Source organism: Palaemon carinicauda, chromosome 1 (genome assembly GCF_036898095.1).
Source record: "Palaemon carinicauda isolate YSFRI2023 chromosome 1, ASM3689809v2, whole genome shotgun sequence".
NCBI lineage: Eukaryota > Metazoa > Arthropoda > Malacostraca > Decapoda > Palaemonidae > Palaemon > Palaemon carinicauda.
The window spans coordinates 97,741,941-97,762,819 of record NC_090725.1 but is presented as its reverse complement, the minus strand read 5'-3'; the positions used below and the strand labels follow the sequence as shown (position 1 = coordinate 97,762,819).

At 44.0% G+C, this 20,879-nt stretch overlaps 1 protein-coding gene across 3 annotated transcripts in view; it reads right to left on the bottom strand.

The window, feature by feature from the left end:
* The window catches only part of LOC137649949 (uncharacterized), a 155,487-nt gene that overhangs the window by 47,537 nt on the left and 87,071 nt on the right, over positions 1-20,879 (bottom strand). For 2 of the 3 annotated variants that reach the window (XM_068382916.1, XM_068382937.1), the window contains exon 5: positions 12,498-12,533. In XM_068382916.1, coding sequence (XP_068239017.1) covers positions 12,498-12,533 — 36 coding nt within the window. Of the gene's footprint in view, positions 1-11,115; positions 12,534-20,879 lie in introns of those variants that run through there. The other variant, XM_068382926.1, reaches the window with a different exon arrangement.

Sequence of the window (20,879 nt, the reverse complement as noted above, 5' to 3'; positions counted from 1 at the left end):
CGCTAGTATGCTCTAGAGCTCTAAGGTATACTCTTCTAAGGGGATTTGAATATAGGAAGAGTTGAGGAAAGGATGGTGGAGGTATGTCCATTTCCATTCTAGTCTCATCTTGGTTAGGCCTTGGACCCAAGGATCGAAGGTCCAGCGATCCCGGAGGAACTTCCCTCCTACCAGAAGCGTCTGCTTGCTTCGCATGATCAGGTGTACATATCTGACCATCTGTGGAACAACGGTCATTGTAACTGTGGGATGCTGTTAACATCCCAAGGAGAACTAAGAAACCCTTCCGTCCTCCTTTTAGGCCATACCTGACCGTTTGCCTATATCAGCTTTTCAGTGTTTCACTGTAATAGAAAATTCCTTTCTTTTGTATAAAGTATAGTACGCTGGAAAAGAATAGGAGAAAAACATACGTGTGAATCCTTCCAGCCAACTGCGGCGGCCTTCCTAATTACTGATTCTAGGGCATCCCCTTTCAAGAAGGGCCTGATGGAAGATTCTAGCCCATAAGGATAGAGTAGCGTAAACAGCGCCTACATCCGGGGAAATAATGAGAATCAAAGAGGCCGATGAAGAGTCAGCGTAAGAAAAAGAGGGGGGGGGGGAGTGGATCCCCCAAATCAGGTAGGTCTCAGCAAGAGATTGAACTTAGAAGCACAGCATACTGGAAAACCATTCTATTGTATGGTTATGTACCAAAGATTTCTGTCTGTGATATGGTCCTATACTACAGATGTACAGGGTATTGTATACCCCTATAAAACTGGCATATTACCGTCAAGGCTAGTACTTGGGGGGTAAGTTAACTGGCACAGTACTTCAGTACCGATATGGCTAGCAGTTCTCCGGCATGTCAGTGACTTGTCGGCTGTCAGCGGGTCGCTGACAGAAGTCACACCATCCTAGCCAGTATTCAATGTGACTGGGTAGTGGTGAAAACTATACGCATAGTCAGCAGCCCTCTGAACCATTGGCGACTCCTCGGGCTGTCGGCAGTCCGCCGGTTATCGGCGGGCTGCCGATTAAAGGCATACCAACTCAGCTATTGACTGGGTGGTGACCAAGGGCACACACTGCCGGCTCTCGGCGGCGGAGTCAGATGTGACAGTGAATCAATGACTGCCGTCGTTGTTATCACTACAAGGTGTGGCCTAAATGTAGAGTCTCTGCCTGGTGTTTGCCAGCCGGGGGTTTGAGTCTTGCTCAGATTCATTAGTGCCATTAGTGTCTGCAACCTTACCATTCTTGCGAGGCAAGGTTGGAGGGTTTGGGGGAGCTTTAAGACCTTAAAAACCTTTAAAGGGAACACTAAATTGTTAGTTATCGAAATGAATAAGTGAAATCTTCAGTCCAATTCCCGTAGAGTTTTCATATTTTTGCGAGTTCGCAACTGAACCGCATTTTTGAGATAACTTCTGAAACCTAACCAACCGTAGTTCGACAGCTTGAGACTGCCATCTTGTATGGACTGGCAGCGAGAGAGAGGGGGGGCTACCCCATCCTCACCTCCTCTCCTCGAACTGGAGTGGAGAAAGGAGGGATAGGGGGCAGGATGTCCTTTAAGAGGCTGTAAAATAGGTAGATATGGTTTCGGAGAGATTTTAGAAATCTCACACCCAAATGTGTTATATTAACTTGGATTTTTTCAAGACCTTCGACAGTAAGGTCTGACCTACTTACAGGTCAGAGGGTCTCAGACGGGGTTGGGGATTTGGAAATAATATTGCTGGGGGCATGAACCTGCATATATTATGTCTGTGAAAATACTCATCTTTATAACTGCAGAAGACTGCGATGCATCATCTGGTGTCCCTCCTGTAAGGAAAGAACAGAAATGAGTATTCAATTGATTATCGCACTGATAAACAATTTGCAAAAAACATCTTTTGACAAAAATAGCTTAGTACAGAAAGCTAAAAGAGATAGTGGGAGACACATACTCGTGTATCCCCTGTGAGCCAGTGCTGTTACCTCCCCTCAGTATTAAGATAAGGAAATTCCTCCAACCGGGGAATTCCCGGTAAAAAAAGGGGGTCGAACACCTAGGTGTAAGGAAGTGTACAAGCACTGTCCCCCTCTATACTTAACACTGTGAGGTAAGGAGGACTGATTTCACAATCAGAGTATCGAAGGAATGCCATCCTTTCGATATAGGAGCGGCACCAGCAGAAGCTCGCACAAGGGTACCCAAGATATGTTGATTAGAAAAATAAAAGACATATATTTGTGCATCCCAACCAATCTATTTGCTGTGACCTCCCTTACAATATTAAATCAGGGAGTTTCCTGATCAGGGAAACGCAGGGATAAGGGCTCTCCCCTTTAGGGGTTAGAGGTGTCACACCACCAGCCCTTTACGAAATTTAATATTGCAGGGTAAATGGAAACTGATTTCAAATCAGAATATTGACGAAATATTATTCTATCAATATAGGATTAGGTTCAGCAAATATCTGAGCAGGGATACCCAAGATATATTGGAAATAACTACTAGTATAATATATACGTTAGTTATCCATCTGCCGTATATACTATACTGCAAATACACCGACTACCTGTATAGACATATACTGTAGTTCAGCCGGCATGTTGCACACACACACACACACACACACACACACACACACACAGAGAGAGAGAGAGAGAGAGAGAGAGAGAGAGAGAGAGAGAGAGAGAGAGAGAGAGAGAGAGAGGGGGGGGCTATCTATTACTGAACAGTATATGTATACAGTAATAAAGGATGTAAAAGTCTAATTTTACTGCCTTTCTCCAAAAAGAAGGTTCAAATAGAAGGGGAGAAAGTACCATTCAGGCTTCCATCTAGCCATAGTGCTTACCACTGTAGGCCAGCCTCCGGCAGTACGAGTACAGTCGGCATGCTACCGACTGAGTCGGTACCTATCTGTGCCGGTCTACTGCCGGCCAGAGCAATACGCCGACAACAGAAGTTGTGGCCAGCAGTTCAAGGGAGAACTGGAGAACCTTGGTGACAAAAGGGACCTCTCACCCACAGCCGTCATGGCCGCTGGAAGCCGTCAGTCGCCGACAGCCGTCAGCTGAGGAGAGGAGGTTTGGCTGGCTCCGGCAACCCACCGGCAATGGTAAGGTTACAGGACGCCAGCTCAGGAAAGACAATGGCTCGGCCATCGTAAAAGAACAGAGAGAGGGGGGGGTCCTATATGAGGTATGGGAGGGACTGGCAATGTTGCCGGACCTACATCTATCTATCTATATACCAAGGCATTTCCCCCAATTTTGGGGGGTAGCCGACACCAACAATGAAACAAAACAAAAAGGGGACCTCTACTCTCTATGTTCCTTCAGCCTAATCAGGGACTCAACCGAGTTCAGCTGGTACTGCTAGGGTGCCACAGCCCAACCTCCCACATTTCCACCACAGATGAAGCTTCATAATGCTGACTCCCCTACTGCTGCTACCTCCGCGGTCATCTAAGGCCCCGGAGGAAGCAGCAGGGCCTACTGGAACTGCGTCACAATCGCTCGCCATTCATTCCTATTTCTAGCACGCTCTCTTGCCTCTCTCACATCTATCCTCCTATCACCCAGAGCTTTCTTCACACCATCCATCCACCCAAACCTCGGCCTTCCTCTTGTACTTCTCCCCTCAACTCTTGCATTCATCACCTTCTTTAGCAGACAACCATTTTCCATTCTCTCAACATGGCCAAACCACCTCAACACATTCATATCCACTCTAGCCGCTAACTCATTTCTTACACCCGTTCTCTCTCTCACCACTTCGTTCCTAACCCTATCTACTCGAGATACACCAGCCATACTTCTCAGACACTTCATCTCAAACACATTCAATTTCTGTCTCTCCATCACTTTCATTCCCCACGACTCCGATCCATACATCACAGTTGGTACAATCACTTTCTCATATAGAACTCTCTTTACATTCATGCCCAACCCTCTATTTTTTACTACTCCCTTAACTGCCCCCAAAACTTTGCAACCTTCATTCACTCTCTGACGTACATCTGCTTCCACTCCACCATTTGCTGCAACAATAGACCCCAAGTACTTAAACTGATCCACCTCCTCAAGTAACTCTCCATTCAACATGACATTCAACCTTGCACCACCTTCCCTTCTCGTACATCTCATAACCTTACTCTTACCCACATTAACTCTCAACTTCCTTCTCTCACACACCCTTCCAAATTCTGTCACTAGTCGGTCAAGCTTCTCTTCTGTGTCTGCTACCAGTACAGTATCATCCGCAAACAGCAACTGATTTACCTCCCATTCATGGTCATTCTCGCCTACCAGTTTTAATCCTCGTCCAAGCACTCGAGCATTCACCTCTCTCACCACTCCATCAACATACAAGTTAAACAACCACGGCGACATCACACATCCCTGTCTCAGCCCACTCTCACCGGAAACCAATCACTCACTTCATTTCCTATTCTAACACATGCTTTACTACGTTTGTATAAACTTTTCACTGCTTGCAACAACCTTCCAACTCCATATAACCTCATCACATCCCACATTGCTTCCCTATCAACTCTATCATATGCTTTCTCCAGATCCATAAACCCAACATACACCTCCTTACCTTTTGCTAAATATTTCTCGCATATCTGCCTAACTGTAAAAATCTGATTCATACAACCCCTACCTCTTCTAAAACCACCCTGTACTTCCAAGATTGCATTCTCTGTTTTATCCTTAATCCTATTAATCAGTACTCTACCATATACTTTTCCAACTACACTCAACAAACTAATACCTCTTGAATTACAATACTCATGCACATCTCCCTTACCCTTATATAGTGGTACAATACATGCACAAACCCAATCTACTGGTACCATTGACAACACAAAACACATATTAAACAATCTAACCAACCATTCAAGTACAGTCACACCCCCTTCCTTCAACATCTCAGCTTTCACACCGTCCATACCAGATGCTTTTCCTACTCTCGTTTCATCTAGTGCTCTCCTCACTTCCTCTATTGTTATCTCTCTCTCATTCTCATCTCCCATCACTGGCACCTCAACACCTGGAACAGCAGTTATATTTGCCTCCCTATTATCCTCAACATTCAGCAAACTTTCAAAATATTCCGCCCGCCGGACCTACATACCTTGAAGAAACTTTGTTTCAGTACCAGCACAACCACAAGCGGCAGGAGAATCAACTATTCTCCAGCTTAGGAGGTGCTAATACAGTTAAGGGGACGGCAGTCCATGCCGTTTCTCTCAACAAGGAAGAAAGAGAGTTCCAATGCCGGCACCATCCTAGGCCAGAAGAGTATACGACTCTACAGCCTAGGGTCTGCGAGCATAGGACTAGTCTACTAGACCACAGGGAGAAGGTGGCGGCAACATTCCACCACTTCAGGTGTAATCTAGGGAGGGCTAGCCTCCTATGCCGGCAGGGGAATGCAATCACCCCGCCAACCAACTGCCGACAAAAGACTAAATACTCTGAGGTTCTGATCGAATCCCAAAACTTGCCGTCTGCCGTTAAGGGATGAGACAGAAAACTCTAGGCTAGTCATGCCTGAATTCGAAATTCAAGGCCGACGCAGAGTTGTAGCCTAAGGCTACTCTCAGAGGGAAGAGAGATTACCCATAAATCTCTAAACGAGACTAGTAACGGCTAATATAATTCCAGGAGATATCAATCTCCAAGGAATGATAACCGATACACAAGGGTAACCGGGGAAATGACGAAAGTATATGTTGTCTAGGCTAGGTTACCTAGACAAGGCGAGATCTCGGTTACCTAAAACCATCAAAACTCTGATATATACGATCGACACAGAAAAAGTGAAAATTATGCATATAAATATCTTTAGAACATAAAATGCCTAAATAGCTTTCATAATAACAATTAATACTATTTAAACCGGAAATGTCGTTCTGCTAACTAAATAACACATGCCCAATGAACGACGGCGCCAATGGCGACACCGGTGATCGGCGTAGATCCAAACACAATAATTACACTAAATTCATTGTGAGGTTGGAACTAAAATACATATTGTAAAGAATAAATACTCAACTTTCTGGATGGACAAAGAAGCCGTAGAAAGCATAAAGACTCCTATAAATCGATCGAAAATGTCAGATCAACAGGGAACACCACCGTAGCGAGTCGCTACAGATAAAGGAATGGCCGCCAGAGGGAGTTGGCGCGGTTGTGATACGATAGTAGTAGGGGAACCAGGGTAATCTTTATTGCGGCTACCCTTCTAATTCTGCCACGTATCCCCCTCGAAGCGTAAAGGCTATTCGGGGTGCAGATTGCCATGTGGCGTGTCAAGAATACGTCCCCTGATTATATACGATACCCTTGAGAATAATCTTAAAGGTACTCGCGCCAGAAGTTAGAATTCTGTAAAACCTTTGGTTTGATTCTCTGGGAATATCACTGTAGTCATATATACCCTTGGGAAGCTACTAAAGGAACCTTCCATCAGGACGTTATAGCTTGAGCCCCAAAAAGTGTTTTTGCGTTTTAAGTCCCGGGAGAAGTTTGGAGCACCCTGGCTGCTGGGGGCGTCCGCTTGGCTGGCTATGAACCTGTCTATGTGGTCCATACCCAGCTTCACGTCCCTCGCCAGGGAAGGCTTCTGTTATACTGGGCTGTCTACCAGTCTGCTAGGCCCGGAGAGCCAGGCTTGTTCTGCCGACGGCTTAGGCTCATCCAGCCTATGGTGGCGCCTGATGAGGGCCAGGACTTTCCTGTAGGTGGAGACTTCCTCCGTAGAGCATTCTCCCCCTTCTACGAGGCCTTCCGTTATCTGATCCTCCGCATGGGGAGCCTCATCGATGACGGAGGGATCCGCGTGGGGAGGAGGCTTCTTCTTCTCCTGCCGAGCCATTGGCGGGGCGACCCGCTGAGCGAGCGGATCCGCTGGGACGGGAGTAGCCGTCATGGGTCTACTACCTCCCGCGGAGCTTCGCGGAGCTGCGGGCTTCTTCGTACCAGCTAGCTGGCTTTGATGTTCTGGGAAAGCCGTTGAAGAACTGGAGACCGGGACAAAGCTGCCAGGCCGAAGGAGCGACTCTTTCCGCTGGGCGGATAGAGCCGTAGCCTTCGCGGACTTATGCTTGTCTACCGAGACCTGGTGCGACGACCTCCGACGATGATCGGATCTGCTGGAGGAGCCGTGCTGCGGGGGTGGCGAAGGGGCTCTAGGGAGCCAGCCAGAGGTGCTCGGGGTGGCGGTAGCTTTGAGTAGATGACTCCGGGGGATGGTGACTCGCACCCATTCACCTTTCGACGAACGGCTCCTCTTGTGCTTTTTCCTGGAGGTCCTGGACCGTCTCCTGGCGTGGCGCGATAGTGAGCGGGACCTCTCCCATCTCCTCCTCGAGTCCCTCGGGCCTTCATCCTCCACGGAGAACGACAACGGGGAGGAAAGAGAACCCGCTGAGTCGTCTGATGCATCTCGAGTTGCTGTAGAAAGACGGGCGGGAGCGTTGATGACGGTGCCGGGGGAGACCGAGGAACTTTCTTGTGGGCGAACCAGGTGTCGAACTCCTCCTCCAGTCTCATGGGCGACCTGAAGGGCATCCTCAGAGGCGTCTCGGCGACGGGATCCGAACTCGGTGATTCTCCTTCCTTCTCGGCGTCTCCCCCGGTCGCTGAAGTACCTGAAATGCACACCCAAGATGCGGGGGAAGAGGGAAGACGCCGTAGCAGGCTTCCCCCACATCGGATCGTCGGAAAAGACGGGCCCTGCGGGCACCAGGACCTCGTCTCCCGAACACACTCCCGCCCTCTCTCAAGCCCCCCACTTGCCTGAACCGACACAACATCCCCACCAACAGACATCTCATACTCCTGGGGAATGTTCAATGGGCCTCTTCCCCGCAACGGACTTACCTCGGGTAGGGGAAGGCGGTAGGGAACCCCTCTCCGACGAGTCATCGGGTGACGCTAGAGGTGAGGCGACGCTAGACTTCTTAGGCGATCTCTTGGTAGCTTTCTTCTTCTTCGTGCCGTAGCGTACCCACTGGATCTTGTTCCAAGACTCGCACTCCGGACACGTGGCTGTAGGGGAACAAACACTGCCCCTACACGACAAACACAAGGTATGGGGTCGACCTCCCGGCTTGGAGAGAAAGGCACCACAAGATTTACTGGCCATAGGCCCGGGGCAACGACGGGGATGCTCCATAACGAAACACTAAAGCACCAATCGACACAGGGACACAGAGGAAAGAGGTGGATAAGGTTAAGGATTGAAGACGTGGAGACACAAAGGGTCGCACTGGGTGAAGAGAGCGCGCGGCGAGATGTTAATCACGTCGCGACCAGAAACTTACTGGAGGTCGAGACTTGGCCGAGCACGCTCTCTGACCCCGGGTCGCCTCATGGCGCGTATTCCTCCGCCAGAGGTACCCACTATAGAAAACGGAGATAGGGGAAACTACACAAAATTCTGGTCGGTTGGGAGGAGATCCCAGATACTCCTAAGAAAGTAGTTCGAAGTAAGTACTCCGTGTTGGAACAAACAGTGATTTCCTTCTAATAGGCTAATGATTAGTATTAGTATTCCCATTATCGAAATATCAAGTAACAATACAAAGTATTTTTGGGGTCTGTATCGGATGTTATGAGTACTACTTAGCGTAAATTTGACTATGCGCTAGATTTATTTAATCTGTTCTCTGATAATATATCGATATTTATCTAAAGAAAGTACACTAATAGGACAACATTTTCTTAAAAATAATATATTTACTTTTAAATTATGGAAATGAAATACATTTGCTTGGTAAGTGGGGGAGGTCTAGGTGTAGGTCTATAAACGAACTGTACGGAAACTGACACCCTGTAATATATTGGTGCTGAGGTAATATTCATTATGAAGAGATTTCATATGTTAAGAAAATCACATAACTACGTGTTATTCATATTGTATGTGCGCATAATCGCAATATATCACCGTAACCTTGAGATCAGCTGCTGCCAACCAAAGGTAACTCAAAATTAATGGTTGATTGTTGAAATGTTCAAGAAATTGAAAAATATATAAACAGGCTTTAATAAGCCACAATCAAACACAAAAATGTCTAATGAAATATGAAGGCTTAATAATGAACTAAAAATTAAATACCGTATGAAGCTTTAAAAATGAATGGCTAAAACCAATTGTATGAAAATGTGATTTCCAGAAACATATTGGTGCTGATGTAATATTCATCATGAAGATATTTTGAATAAGTTAAGAAATTATATAAAAAATGTCATTTGTATGTACGCATCTTTCGATACAGTAGTGGAACCTTCAGATCAGCTGATCATAATGAAAGGTAAACAAAATATTAAGTAATTCTTGTTTGGTAAAATGCTTCCAAAATTGAAAAATAGAATACAAAAATGCATTAACAGAGCATATATCCTATGATACAAGAAAATGAAATAATGATAAACAATAAGAAAATATTGATAAAATATGATCGAGATGATTGTCGAATCAGGATGTATCATAATAAATCTACAGAAACTTCACTTTTTTAATTCGACATACGTCGAAATCTACTTACGAAGCATCTCTCGGTCCCTATCTCTGTCGTAAGTCGACGACTACCTGTATTAGGATTTTAATGCCAATAACTCCTTTTGAGGTAGCTCAGAAATTAATTCAATCCTCTGTTTCAAGAACTATTTCAGGCCTAACACAATCTGTTTTAAATCTGAACCTAACTCAAGTAGTAACTAGTAAAGTCTAGTGATAAACAGTATCTACCAGATCTGAGTTCTTCTCACAGAGCCTTGAATTCTGAGATATTTATTTTACTCTTCAACAGCGTTAACATGGGTTTCCCACATTTCTAGTCAATGTTTTAGACAGAATTTTTTAGGCTTATAGAGAGATGGTAGCCTGGATCCAAATTTCCCACTCTCTGCAAGTGACCATTTTGTAGACTTAATAAATTTATATATAATTGAACATCGGATTCTATTTTCATAGATGGAAAATCAAACAACATGATAAAAAGTACACATTTTTAACCATAAAAGAAAGCAACTGGCAATAAGGGAACCAGACATTAAAAACCTATATATAGACAGTTCCTTAACTGCTTAACTGCATTGATCATAATAAAAAAAAACCTCATAAATACTAAAGGTCCATATGGTAGCCAGTTCAATTTCTGATGGTTACAAGCCAATATAAAACTTCTTGAAATCAATTGATTGACATGCAATATGATAAAAATAGTAGTAAACTTTTACCCCACAACCTGAGGTCAATGAAATACATCCTAGACAACCTATCTTCAATATATCAGAAACTTGCCTTACAGAAAAACTGAGATTGTAGTGCAGGAAGCTAACCCATATCAGCACATGTTCATCTTTATCATTAATGATTCACAATTTGGAGATGTGCCAATTTTCAAATACCCTAGTTGCATTGATTCTTATACTACAGTGCTATCATAAATTTTGTCAGGCTGAGGAACAAAGTGTTTCATAACAAACACCCGAGGCATTAAAGCTCAAATATAAGATGCAGTACAGGTATGCATTTCCAATCTGCTTTGAGGTCCAGAGACCATGACAATAAATCAACACCATCTCGAGCTACTAGGTATTCCACAGCTACAAAAATTCTGGAATGGACAAATACATAATAACACAAGGTATGGTCACATGATCCATATGATTTTCCTACAGCTTCCAAAAGGAAGTCTATAACGACAACTAAGAAACGGTCACTTAAGACCTGGAGGTCAAAAAAAAATTGTTATGAAGACCAGACTGACTGCTAAATTCCACAAATTAACTAGGAAACACTTGCCAGTGATTGTATGGTCTGGAAAATGAATACTAACAATGGGGTAACTCCTCTAGAGCAAGATTGCACAGCAGATCACAATTAAAAAGGCAGTAATGTCAAAGCAGACAGGCAAACCCTCATCTAATGTGTCCAACAAAGTTCAGGATTGGCTTAGTGAACTATATCAATAGCACAGACAGTGGGACCAGCAGCAATGGATCACAGAACTAATCATACTACACTCATCATCATCATCATTTACTGGGAAACATCTACTGCAGTCAGCTATGATGGACTAAATTTCAGTTAGTTGGATATTCAAACTAAAATTTTCTGTGAGATTCATGATTTGAACAGTGACAAAAGGATACAAGAATGTTAAAACTTGGAGAAAAATTAATTGTATCTCAAATACAGTAATAACAAAAAATATATAAATAACAAGAAATACAATACTATGAGTGTTATGGATATACAGATATATGGCAAAAGGAAATTTGACTCTTAACAAACATCTAAAATGTTTACTTAACATGAGATAAAATGGATTTCAAAACCAAAAACTTAATTTACCATTGGGTACGTAATGAATTTTAGTAAAAACCAAATGCCAGGCCTCTCTACTAGGAGAAAACTGTCAGCTAATCAGAAATATGAGCTTTGGTTTTTATAAAACTCAATATACAGAATGACTAACAAAAATCAAGTACACTAAACAGAAGGCATCGCATAACTATTATATCAGAACATTAAAATCCATATTCCTAAAAGGTAAATAGCCTCTACAGTTTATTTGATTAAAAAATAGATTTGTCATTCTTGAACAGAATGCATAGTACCTGTATAACTATCATAACGGATCATTAATATCTATAATCCTAAAAGTACTCAGCCCCTATAGTTTGATTGCTTACAAAAATAGATCTGTCTTCATATAACTTCCTTAAACCAAATTTAAATTATCTTATAGCCTTTGAAGAGTACATCCTTATGTAAAATGTGTCAAAAATAAGTTCTTAGGTATAAAGAAGTATTGTGTAGATTCTAATGCTGAATGGCTGAAAAAGGATGCAAAATTTTGCAAGGAAATATAAACAGAATCCTGACAATGAAAAAAAAACCTTATCAATAGCAAAAAAAGGTAACAGAAAATGTAAAATTATTATCTTACATAAGCATTTTGTAAATTAATGAGTTTTATTTATTTATAAAACTCAATATACAGAATAACTAACAAAATATATTACATTAGTGTATACATGTATATTAAACAGAATGCACAGCATAACTATCATATCTGATAATCAAAATCTATAATCCTAAAAGTACACAACCCCATTGCTTCAAAAAATAGATTTGTCATCCTTAAACAAATACAATGCATAGCATAACTATTTTATCCAATCATTAAAATCTATAATCCTATGCGTACACATTCCCTACAGTTTGATTGCTTACAAAAATAGATCTGTCATTGTATAACTATTGAAACAAATGTAAATAACCTTATAGCATTTGGAAAGTGCATTCTTAACTAAAAGTCGTCCCCAAAAAATTTTCTTGGGTATAAAAAGATACAGTAATGTGTAGCTCCAGATGCTAAATTGTTGAAAATGCTCAAATTTTTGCAAAGAAATATAAACAAAGTACTAACGATGAAAAAAACATTAATAATAGTATAAAAGTAATAGAAAAAGTAAAATTAACTTACATAAGTATTTTCTTCTAGATCCCTTATCTGTTTTACCTGTAAAATAAACAGTATAGTAAGGCAAGATTTACTCCAGATGACATCAGCTTTCAACATATAAAAAATATTTAATCACAATACACCCACATTTATCAACTGATGGCTATAAAACATTAGAAATTAAATTTCAAAAAATATAATAATTTTCCCAGCAAACCCAAGGCCACAATTATTTTTTTTATTATCTTAGGCATAGCAGACTGCCCATGTCCAACTAGATGCCTCAGTTACCTATTAATCAATTACCTCAATTCTTGTGTAGTCTACTAAGAACAGTAAGAGGTCAGCATGGACAGGGAGGAGGAGTGCTTCACCGTACAGTATATACTTGTGTAACGTGAGACCTTTGAAGACCCCTTTCGTAGGCCAATTTTAGGGGTTTAGCCTCATACATGATATAAAAATATCGTATGTATTTATGACCAAGGCTACTAGGTTAACCAAACCATATACTGTACAGTAATCCCTCAAGATACAAAATTAATTCATTCTGGAGTGGCTTTCATTTTGTGAAAATTTTGTATTATGAGTATGTTTTACAAGTAAATCGTTCTAAACCCAACAAAAACAATTTAAATTTTTTAATAAAGCTACAGTATAACCACAATGATATTTAAATTTTGTAATAAAGCTACAGTATAACCACAATGAAATAATGTACACTCAAATACATTTGAATCATTCAATATACCTAGCATAACTGTTGATACCTGTAAATTAAGTAGTTATTAGAACATAATGCAATATAGTAATCAATGGAAAATAAAGGGATTTTGACGTAGGAAAAATCTATTTCTGGGCGAGGGACCTGTGCCGCCCAGTGAATAAGCTCCATTTAGCACTTATTCTTAGGTAATTTACTGCTAAATATACCAGAGAAAAAATGTAAAGGAGTGCTAGGTTAACTAGCTCGCTCACCTATTGGTGTCGGTATAAAATTGGGCGTATAATCCAGAGGTCCCGCACTATTTAGATTCATCCACGACAGAAACCCCAATAGAGGAGAGCCGTTCAACCTCACTCGGTACTACTAACACTGCATCCGCTCAGAACCCAACTCCTTAGCACCCAAAGTTTGGGGACTCCAAGGGAGAGGAGCTGGGAGGGTTCACTGGGCGGCACAGGTCCCTCGCCCAGAAATAGATTTTTCCTACGTCAAAATCCCTTTTCTGGGCTCGAACCTGTGCCGCCCAGTGAATCTATACAAGAGAAATGTCACCAAACTTGCAAAATAAAGGAAAAAACATAAGCGTAAGGGAAATACAGGATGCTTTAATCAGAGATGAGTACCAAAAAACAATTATAAGGGTATCTTAAATATGAACATAAATCCACTTGGTAGACAATTGACAAATAAGGTAGGTATAATAATGCTGTGAGTGATAATATATACAGATACTCAGGAGTTTAAAAAATTTACAAATATAATAACAGTATTCAGGTGCGAGACCAACGAATACAATAGGGTATAAATGAGGCAGGTAAGAGGGAGAGATAAAGAGACAAGGCATTAACCTGTGAGTTACCTGGGAGTAACTACGCTCCCTGCAGCTACTGTAGAAAATTTTAGGGCTTCCAAATGTTTAAGGTAGTGTTTCTTGAACACTGACGGTGATTTCCACCCTGTATACCTGGAAAGGTCCGTAAAATTCATGTGGTGAAAAAAGTTCACCGAAGTAGCAACCGCTCTGATATCATGTGCAAGAGGAAAAGAGTCAGGGCTAGCTTGTTTAATAAAATACAAAATTTGTTGCCTGATCCCTTTAATAGTAATGGTACCGCCTTGTTCTCTAACGAATAGAGGCCCCGAGGAGTTAGAGGAGGTCCGGGATAAATAAGACCTAAGAGTAGTAACAGGGCACAGAGACGGGTCTTGCGTGAGGGGAACAATTTTCCAGGAGGACCATCTGTTCTGAGGGTCTTCGTTCTTAGCCAAAAAGAATTTGTTAGGTGAAAGAAGGACCTCTCCCGAAGGCAGGAACTCAATATGACCTGGGTCTCTCGACAAGGCTGCCAGTTCAGAAATTCTTGCCCCGGAAGCCAAGCTCACCAGGAAAAGTGTTTTCCTGAGAAGGGGAATGTAATCACAAGAACTGTTAAGGGTATCAGAAGCCAATTTGAGTACATCATTAAGGAACCAGGTCACCGGGGTAGGACGAGTAACCGGTTTCAGTCTGGCACAGGCTTTCGGAATTGAAGCTAACAAAGAGTCGGTTAAGTCTATGTTAAAACCCACTAGGAAGATCTTTTTCAAAGCAGATTTAATAGTGGTGATAGTATTGGCTGCCAGACCTGATTCTAATAAAGATCTAAAGAAAGTGACTGTAAGGTTCAAGTTCATACAGTTCACGTCTGAGTCTATCAAAAATTTTGCCCACTTTTTAACTGCAGAGTCATACTGGCGGATGGTGGAATCCCGTTTATCCGATTCTAGGAACAGGGTGTTTTGAGGATCAATATTGGCACCATGCATGGCCGCAAACTTCATAAAGTCCATAAAGTTAGGGCGCTCTGAATGTTTGAGAAAGCGTACACAACGCGTGTTTGTACTATCTGAGACAGAACCGGATTGGGTATCGGGTGAGGGTATAGTCTCAACTCTCGCAGGAGAGGATACCAGTTGCTCTTGGGCCAGTTGGGTGCGACCAAGGCTACTTGTCCCTTGAAGGATCTCAGCTTGTCTAGAACTTTCAGCAAAAGATTCACCGGGGGAAAGAGATAAATCTTTTCCCAGATGTCCCAATTCTGAGACATGGCGTCTGTGGCGTAAGCCTGAGGGTCTAGATTGGGAGCCACATATACTCTCAATTTGTGGTTGGACTCCGTGGCGAAGAGGTCCACTTGGAGACCGGGAACCTGAGAGAGAATCCACCGAAATGACTTTAGATCGAGTGACCATTCCGATTCTAGAGGGGAGGTCCGGGACAGGGCGTCTGCCACTACATTCCGGACTCCCGCCAGGTGGACAGCTGAAAGATGCCAACGGTTCAAGGCTGCTAGGGAGAATATGGCTACTAGAACATGGTTCAGAGGCCCTGACTTTGACCCGCCTCTGTTGAGGCAGCGGACCACCACTTCGCTGTCGAGGACCAGACGAAGGTGTTGTCTCTTGGGAAGAGCGAGACGTTTCAGGGTTAGAAGAACTGCCATGGCCTCCAGCACATTGATGTGAAATTGGCGGAACAAGGGGGACCAAAGACCTTGAACTTTCCTGAGCTGAGAATAGCCGCCCCAACCTGATAAGGATGCGTCCGTGTGAATGATTAACTTCGGAGGCGGAAATCGAAGGGGAACTGACTTTGACAGACTGTTCGCTCTTGTCCAAGGAAGAAGTCTTTCCCGTAGAATGGGAGGAAGGCGGACTTTCCTGTCCCGGAGCTTCCGGTTCGCCCTCGAACGCCAGACACGATTGATATCTTTCAATTTTGCCTTCAGAAGAAGATCCGTCACTGAGGCAAACTGAAGGGACCCCAGAATCCTCTCTTGGAGTCGTCTGGAACTTACTTTGTCTTTGAGAAAGCGTTTGGTGTTCCTTGCAATCTCTAACCTCTTGGGTTTGGGAAGACACAGAGTATGAGATATAAGATCCCATTGCAGGCCGAGCCATTGGAACTTCGATTTTGGAAGAAGACGGGACTTCTTGAAGTTGATCTGGAAGCCTAGAGATTGAAGATAATGGATGACTTTGTGAGTGGCTTTTAGGCAATTTTGGGAGGTGTCTGACCAAATGAGCCAGTCGTCCAGATAGGCTACTACTTGAATCCCTTGATTTCTGAGTTCCTGAACAGCGACTTCTGCTAACTTTGTGAAGATCCTTGGGGCGATGTTGAGCCCGAAAGGCATCACCTTGAAGGAGTAACTTTTGTCCCCTAAGCGAAAGCCTAGATACGGACGGAAGTGTCTCGCTATCGGGACGTGATAATAGGCGTCTGTAAGATCGATAGAGGTGGTGACGGCCCCACGGGGAAGTAAGGTCCGCACCTGCGAGACGGTAAGCATTCGAAACTTGTCGCATTGAATGGACAAGTTGAGAAGGGATAGGTCTAGAATCACTCTTCTCTTGTCTGAATCCTTCTTCGGGACACTGAACAGCCGACCTTGAAACTTCAGGTGTTTCGTTTCTTGTATGGCGTTCTTTTGTAAAAGATCCTGGACAAATTCGACCAGGTCCGGAGTGGAATGTTGATGAAATTTGTTCGGAGGAGGAGGTCCTTGAATCCAACTCCACCCCAGTCCCTTGGAGATGATACTGAAAGCCCAGGGACTGAACCTCCATTTGTTGCGGAAGGCATAGAGCCTCCCCCCTACCTGCTGCACCTCAGTATTGGTTTGAGGAGTTGCCTCCACGTCCGCCTCGGAAGTTCTTTCCCCTGCGAAAGGCTCTTCCCCTGCCTTTGTTCTGGTTAGAACCACGGTGGTAGCCTCTACCTCTACCATAACTCTGGGAAGAGCTATGAGCCTCATAAGACTGGTTAAAGGCAGGAGAAGTGGCGGAGGCACCGGAAAGCTGGCTCTTAGGGAGCAGAACGGTGACATAGTCGTCCGAAGGAGCCTGAGAGGTGGAAGGCTGTGCAGGGGCAACAGGAGATGGGGGAAGAGGCAGCCGGAAATTGGACGAACCACTCTGCTGTTGCCTGAACTGGGTGGAGGTATATGGACGGAGCTTCTTCCTACCCCGGGCTTGGTAATTTGCAGGGTCATATTTACGTTTAGGAGTCAAACCCCAACGGGCTTTAAGGCTCTGGTTGACTCTAGTGGCCTCCGCCAAGACTTCCTCTACAAGAACCTCAGGGAAGAGATTTGGACCCCAACAGGAGGACCGGATAAGCTTATTAGGTTCATGCCTAATAGTCGCCTCTGCCAGGACATGTTTGCGACACCTGCGTTTAGCAGTAGCGAAGTCATACAGGTCATAGTATAATGACTGCAACGTAGCCTTGTTGAGAGACTTAAAAATACTCTCAGTATCGTAAGTCAAGGCTATCGACTCCGTGGAAGTGGCCAAGTTCAGAGTACGGCCAACGCGTAGGCGGGGATCATACTCCTGTTTAATGAGGGATTCCGGGAGACGGGGAAGCCGCTCACTAAACATTACTGAAGCACAGTCTGCTGCTAGCTTGCCAGAGGTAAAGGTGGTATGGACGTTGTCCCAACACTCAATGCCTGAAGGAAGAAGGAGGGAGATTGGATCCACCTCTCGGATGGGAGGCAAGGGCTTCTCCTCCAGAGCATATTGGAAGGCAAGCTCTGCTACCTTATTGACACATGGAGTCACGGTGTTTTTGTCCATTAAGAACATTGTGAAGGAGCTCTTATAAGGCGTCAACATGGTGTTGGTGCAGCCGATGTCATTCAGGAATCTGGCCCACACAGATTGGGCTTGCTCTTTAGGGAAGATGACTGTCTCTTTGGGGACCTTGTCTAACCGAACCAAAGCTTCCTCGGTAAGCCTGGCATAACCATGAAATGGAAATGCCAGACCAGGAGGAAAGAATTCAAAGTCCTCTAGGGGACGAGTGCCAAGACCCTCCAAAGTTAACATTCCGTCTGAGAACGGGGAATGAAGAGCCATACGCCAAGGGTTATTCTTGGCAAACGGCGGGAGCTTAGAGGCATCCGGGATGAGAGAGCTTTGGACTCGCTCCGGAGCACCTTGCTCTAATGCCCCAAGTCTCTGACCGATGTTAGAGAACATCGTGTCCATCTTAGACTGCATCTCTGATACCAACTTAGCCTGCATCTCCGACACGATGCGAAGCATGGCTGATTCGGAAAGGCCCGGGCTAGCAGCAGGAGTGGCGGAATGAACTCCCGGGTCGCGAGACTTAGAGGAGGAGCCAGAAGCCTTAGATGACAGGTTTGTATTCTGCTTAGAACCATGAGAAGCCTTATGAGGCTTACGAGCTTTAGGTAAGGTTCTAGACTTATTCTTGGGGGGAACCGAGTGTGATCGTTGGGACGAATCACGGTCCCCAGAAAAACCATGAAAGGAAGAGCGATCAGATGAAGAAGAAAGAGAGGGGCTGAGGATAGGAATCTCAGCGCCGGAAACACCTGCCGCACTTACCACCCTACCTGTATCTGGATCATCCAATAACATGGGTTCCACGTCAAGGTTCATGGAGGCAACATTGTCTTCTAGATCTCCGGGGGCGTCCGACGGATCCTGCTCTGGATCAATGAACCCCGCTATGGTGGCATCAATGTGGGCAATGATGGGAGCTGCAACATGCCTAGCCACAGCGGCTGAAGACTTGGCGTTGGGGTAAATCAAGGAACAGTAGTCCTCGGAGAGGACGTACGGCCGCTTGGACTTCACGTTCCGGGCAAAACCACCAACCCACACTTTCAGTGTGGCCCGAGCCGCAGACTTTTGCTCCGGGGATGCCTGAAATAATAGTGGGAATTAAAAAAGGGAAGACTCCCAGTGGTCCTTCAAGACCATAGATATCTTACTAAATAGTGTATGTATGCCAAAAAAGGTAAGATAAATAAGAAGGCAACATAGCCAACGGGACTCACCGAGTCAGATCCAAGGGTGGTAACGAGGTCAAAACAGACCACACAGTTATCCGGGTGCCATACCACGACATCCTCCAGCTGCACTCCGCAGAGGGCGTGAGACCGACAGACGGTATGGCCGCAGGGCTGATGTAGAACAGCTGCACAGGCCGTCGTCTGACAATGCACCATCTATAAAAAGAATAGTATATGAGAAACTGTAATTCTCTTAAGTAGGGGCGGGTCCGGAGGACCCGGGCCTAACATAAGCCTAACACAAGATTAGAGCTTAACTGTAATATTCTTAAGTAGGGGCGGGTCCGGAGGACCCGGGCCTAAACATAAGTCTAGCTTAAGACTAAAGTATAGCCATCCATTCCGGTCGAGCCGGGAGCATAAAAAAGGATGCAACAACAAGAAATTAAGACACATGGTGTCTGATTTCCCGGGGCGAGGCTAAGCCCCGGGCCGGGAAATAAAAGTATCCAAAACCAATTCGTATAGGAACTCCGGGATAGTGATCTGTTATATAATCATTATATATAATCATAGGAACTGTTATAAATTAATAGGGCGGCGGAACTGTAGATAAGAACCGCCAACCGAACCCAGAGGGTTTCATATAACATAAACCAGTGTGATAAGTGAATATAAAATAGGGTGCACCGGGATCCAACTCTGTTGACCGGTGGCCAACCAGACTAGACAGAGACGAACCCGCCGGGACACCCGGAGGACAAAGTCCATAAACACTGAACTACCCCCTCTAAAAGGAGGGAAGGCAACGGTCCCCTAGGGGAGGGGGGGAGAGAAGCCTAGCCGCCCACCTAGCGAGAGGGGGAGCATGGGGGAGGATCACGTGATACGGAGCAGCAGGGCTACCAACTGACGATCCCCAACCAGACAGATCAAACGGAGTAATAGCACAATATTCATTATAATAGTGATAGCGTTGATAATATAAAATAAACACATAAAAATTTTTTGGGCAAGGCATGCAACATAATAATTAAATCACAAAAGACACACCTGATGGCTTAAAAAATAACATTGCCGCCTAGCAACGAAGGTCGGCAGCCATAACGATATGTAAATGATATCGGCCCAAAAAGTGAACCACGAGAGTTCTAAACGCTAAATAATGAATATCCACAATAACAAATAATATTTAATAATAAAAATAATAAAAATAATACATATAGTAACACCGCGAGTGAAACTAAAAGCTCTCAAAACAGGAGTACCAACTGTAAGTGGAATCAAACAAGATCGATATGAACGAAGAGAATAAACTCCTATAATTCAAATATTAAACGATCTAGGTTGCTCAAAACACAGCAAAACCAAGCTTGGTACTTAACTTAGACGGTGTCTCCTGGGAAACCGACGAAGAAGCCATAATCCAATGAAAATAAGTGGAAAAACGAGAGCACAACAAAAAAGCGGGTTACAACACAAGACGTGCTAAAAGGAGTTGGGTTCTGAGCGGATGCAGTGTTAGTAGTACCGAGTGAGGTTGAACGGCTCTCCTCTATTGGGGTTTCTGTCGTGGATGAATCTAAATAGTGCGGGACCTCTGGATTATACGCCCAACTTTATACCGACACCAATAGGTGAGCGAGCTAGTTAACCTAGCACTCCTTTACATTTTTTCTCTGGTATATTTAGCAGAAAATTACCTAAGAATGAGTGCTAAATGGAGCTTATTCACTGGGCGGCACAGGTTCGAGCCCAGAAATACAATACATACAGTAGAATACTGTACATATACAAAATATACAGATACAGTCCCATATGTACTGTACTATTATTATACAGTGGTACCTCTACATACGAATTTAA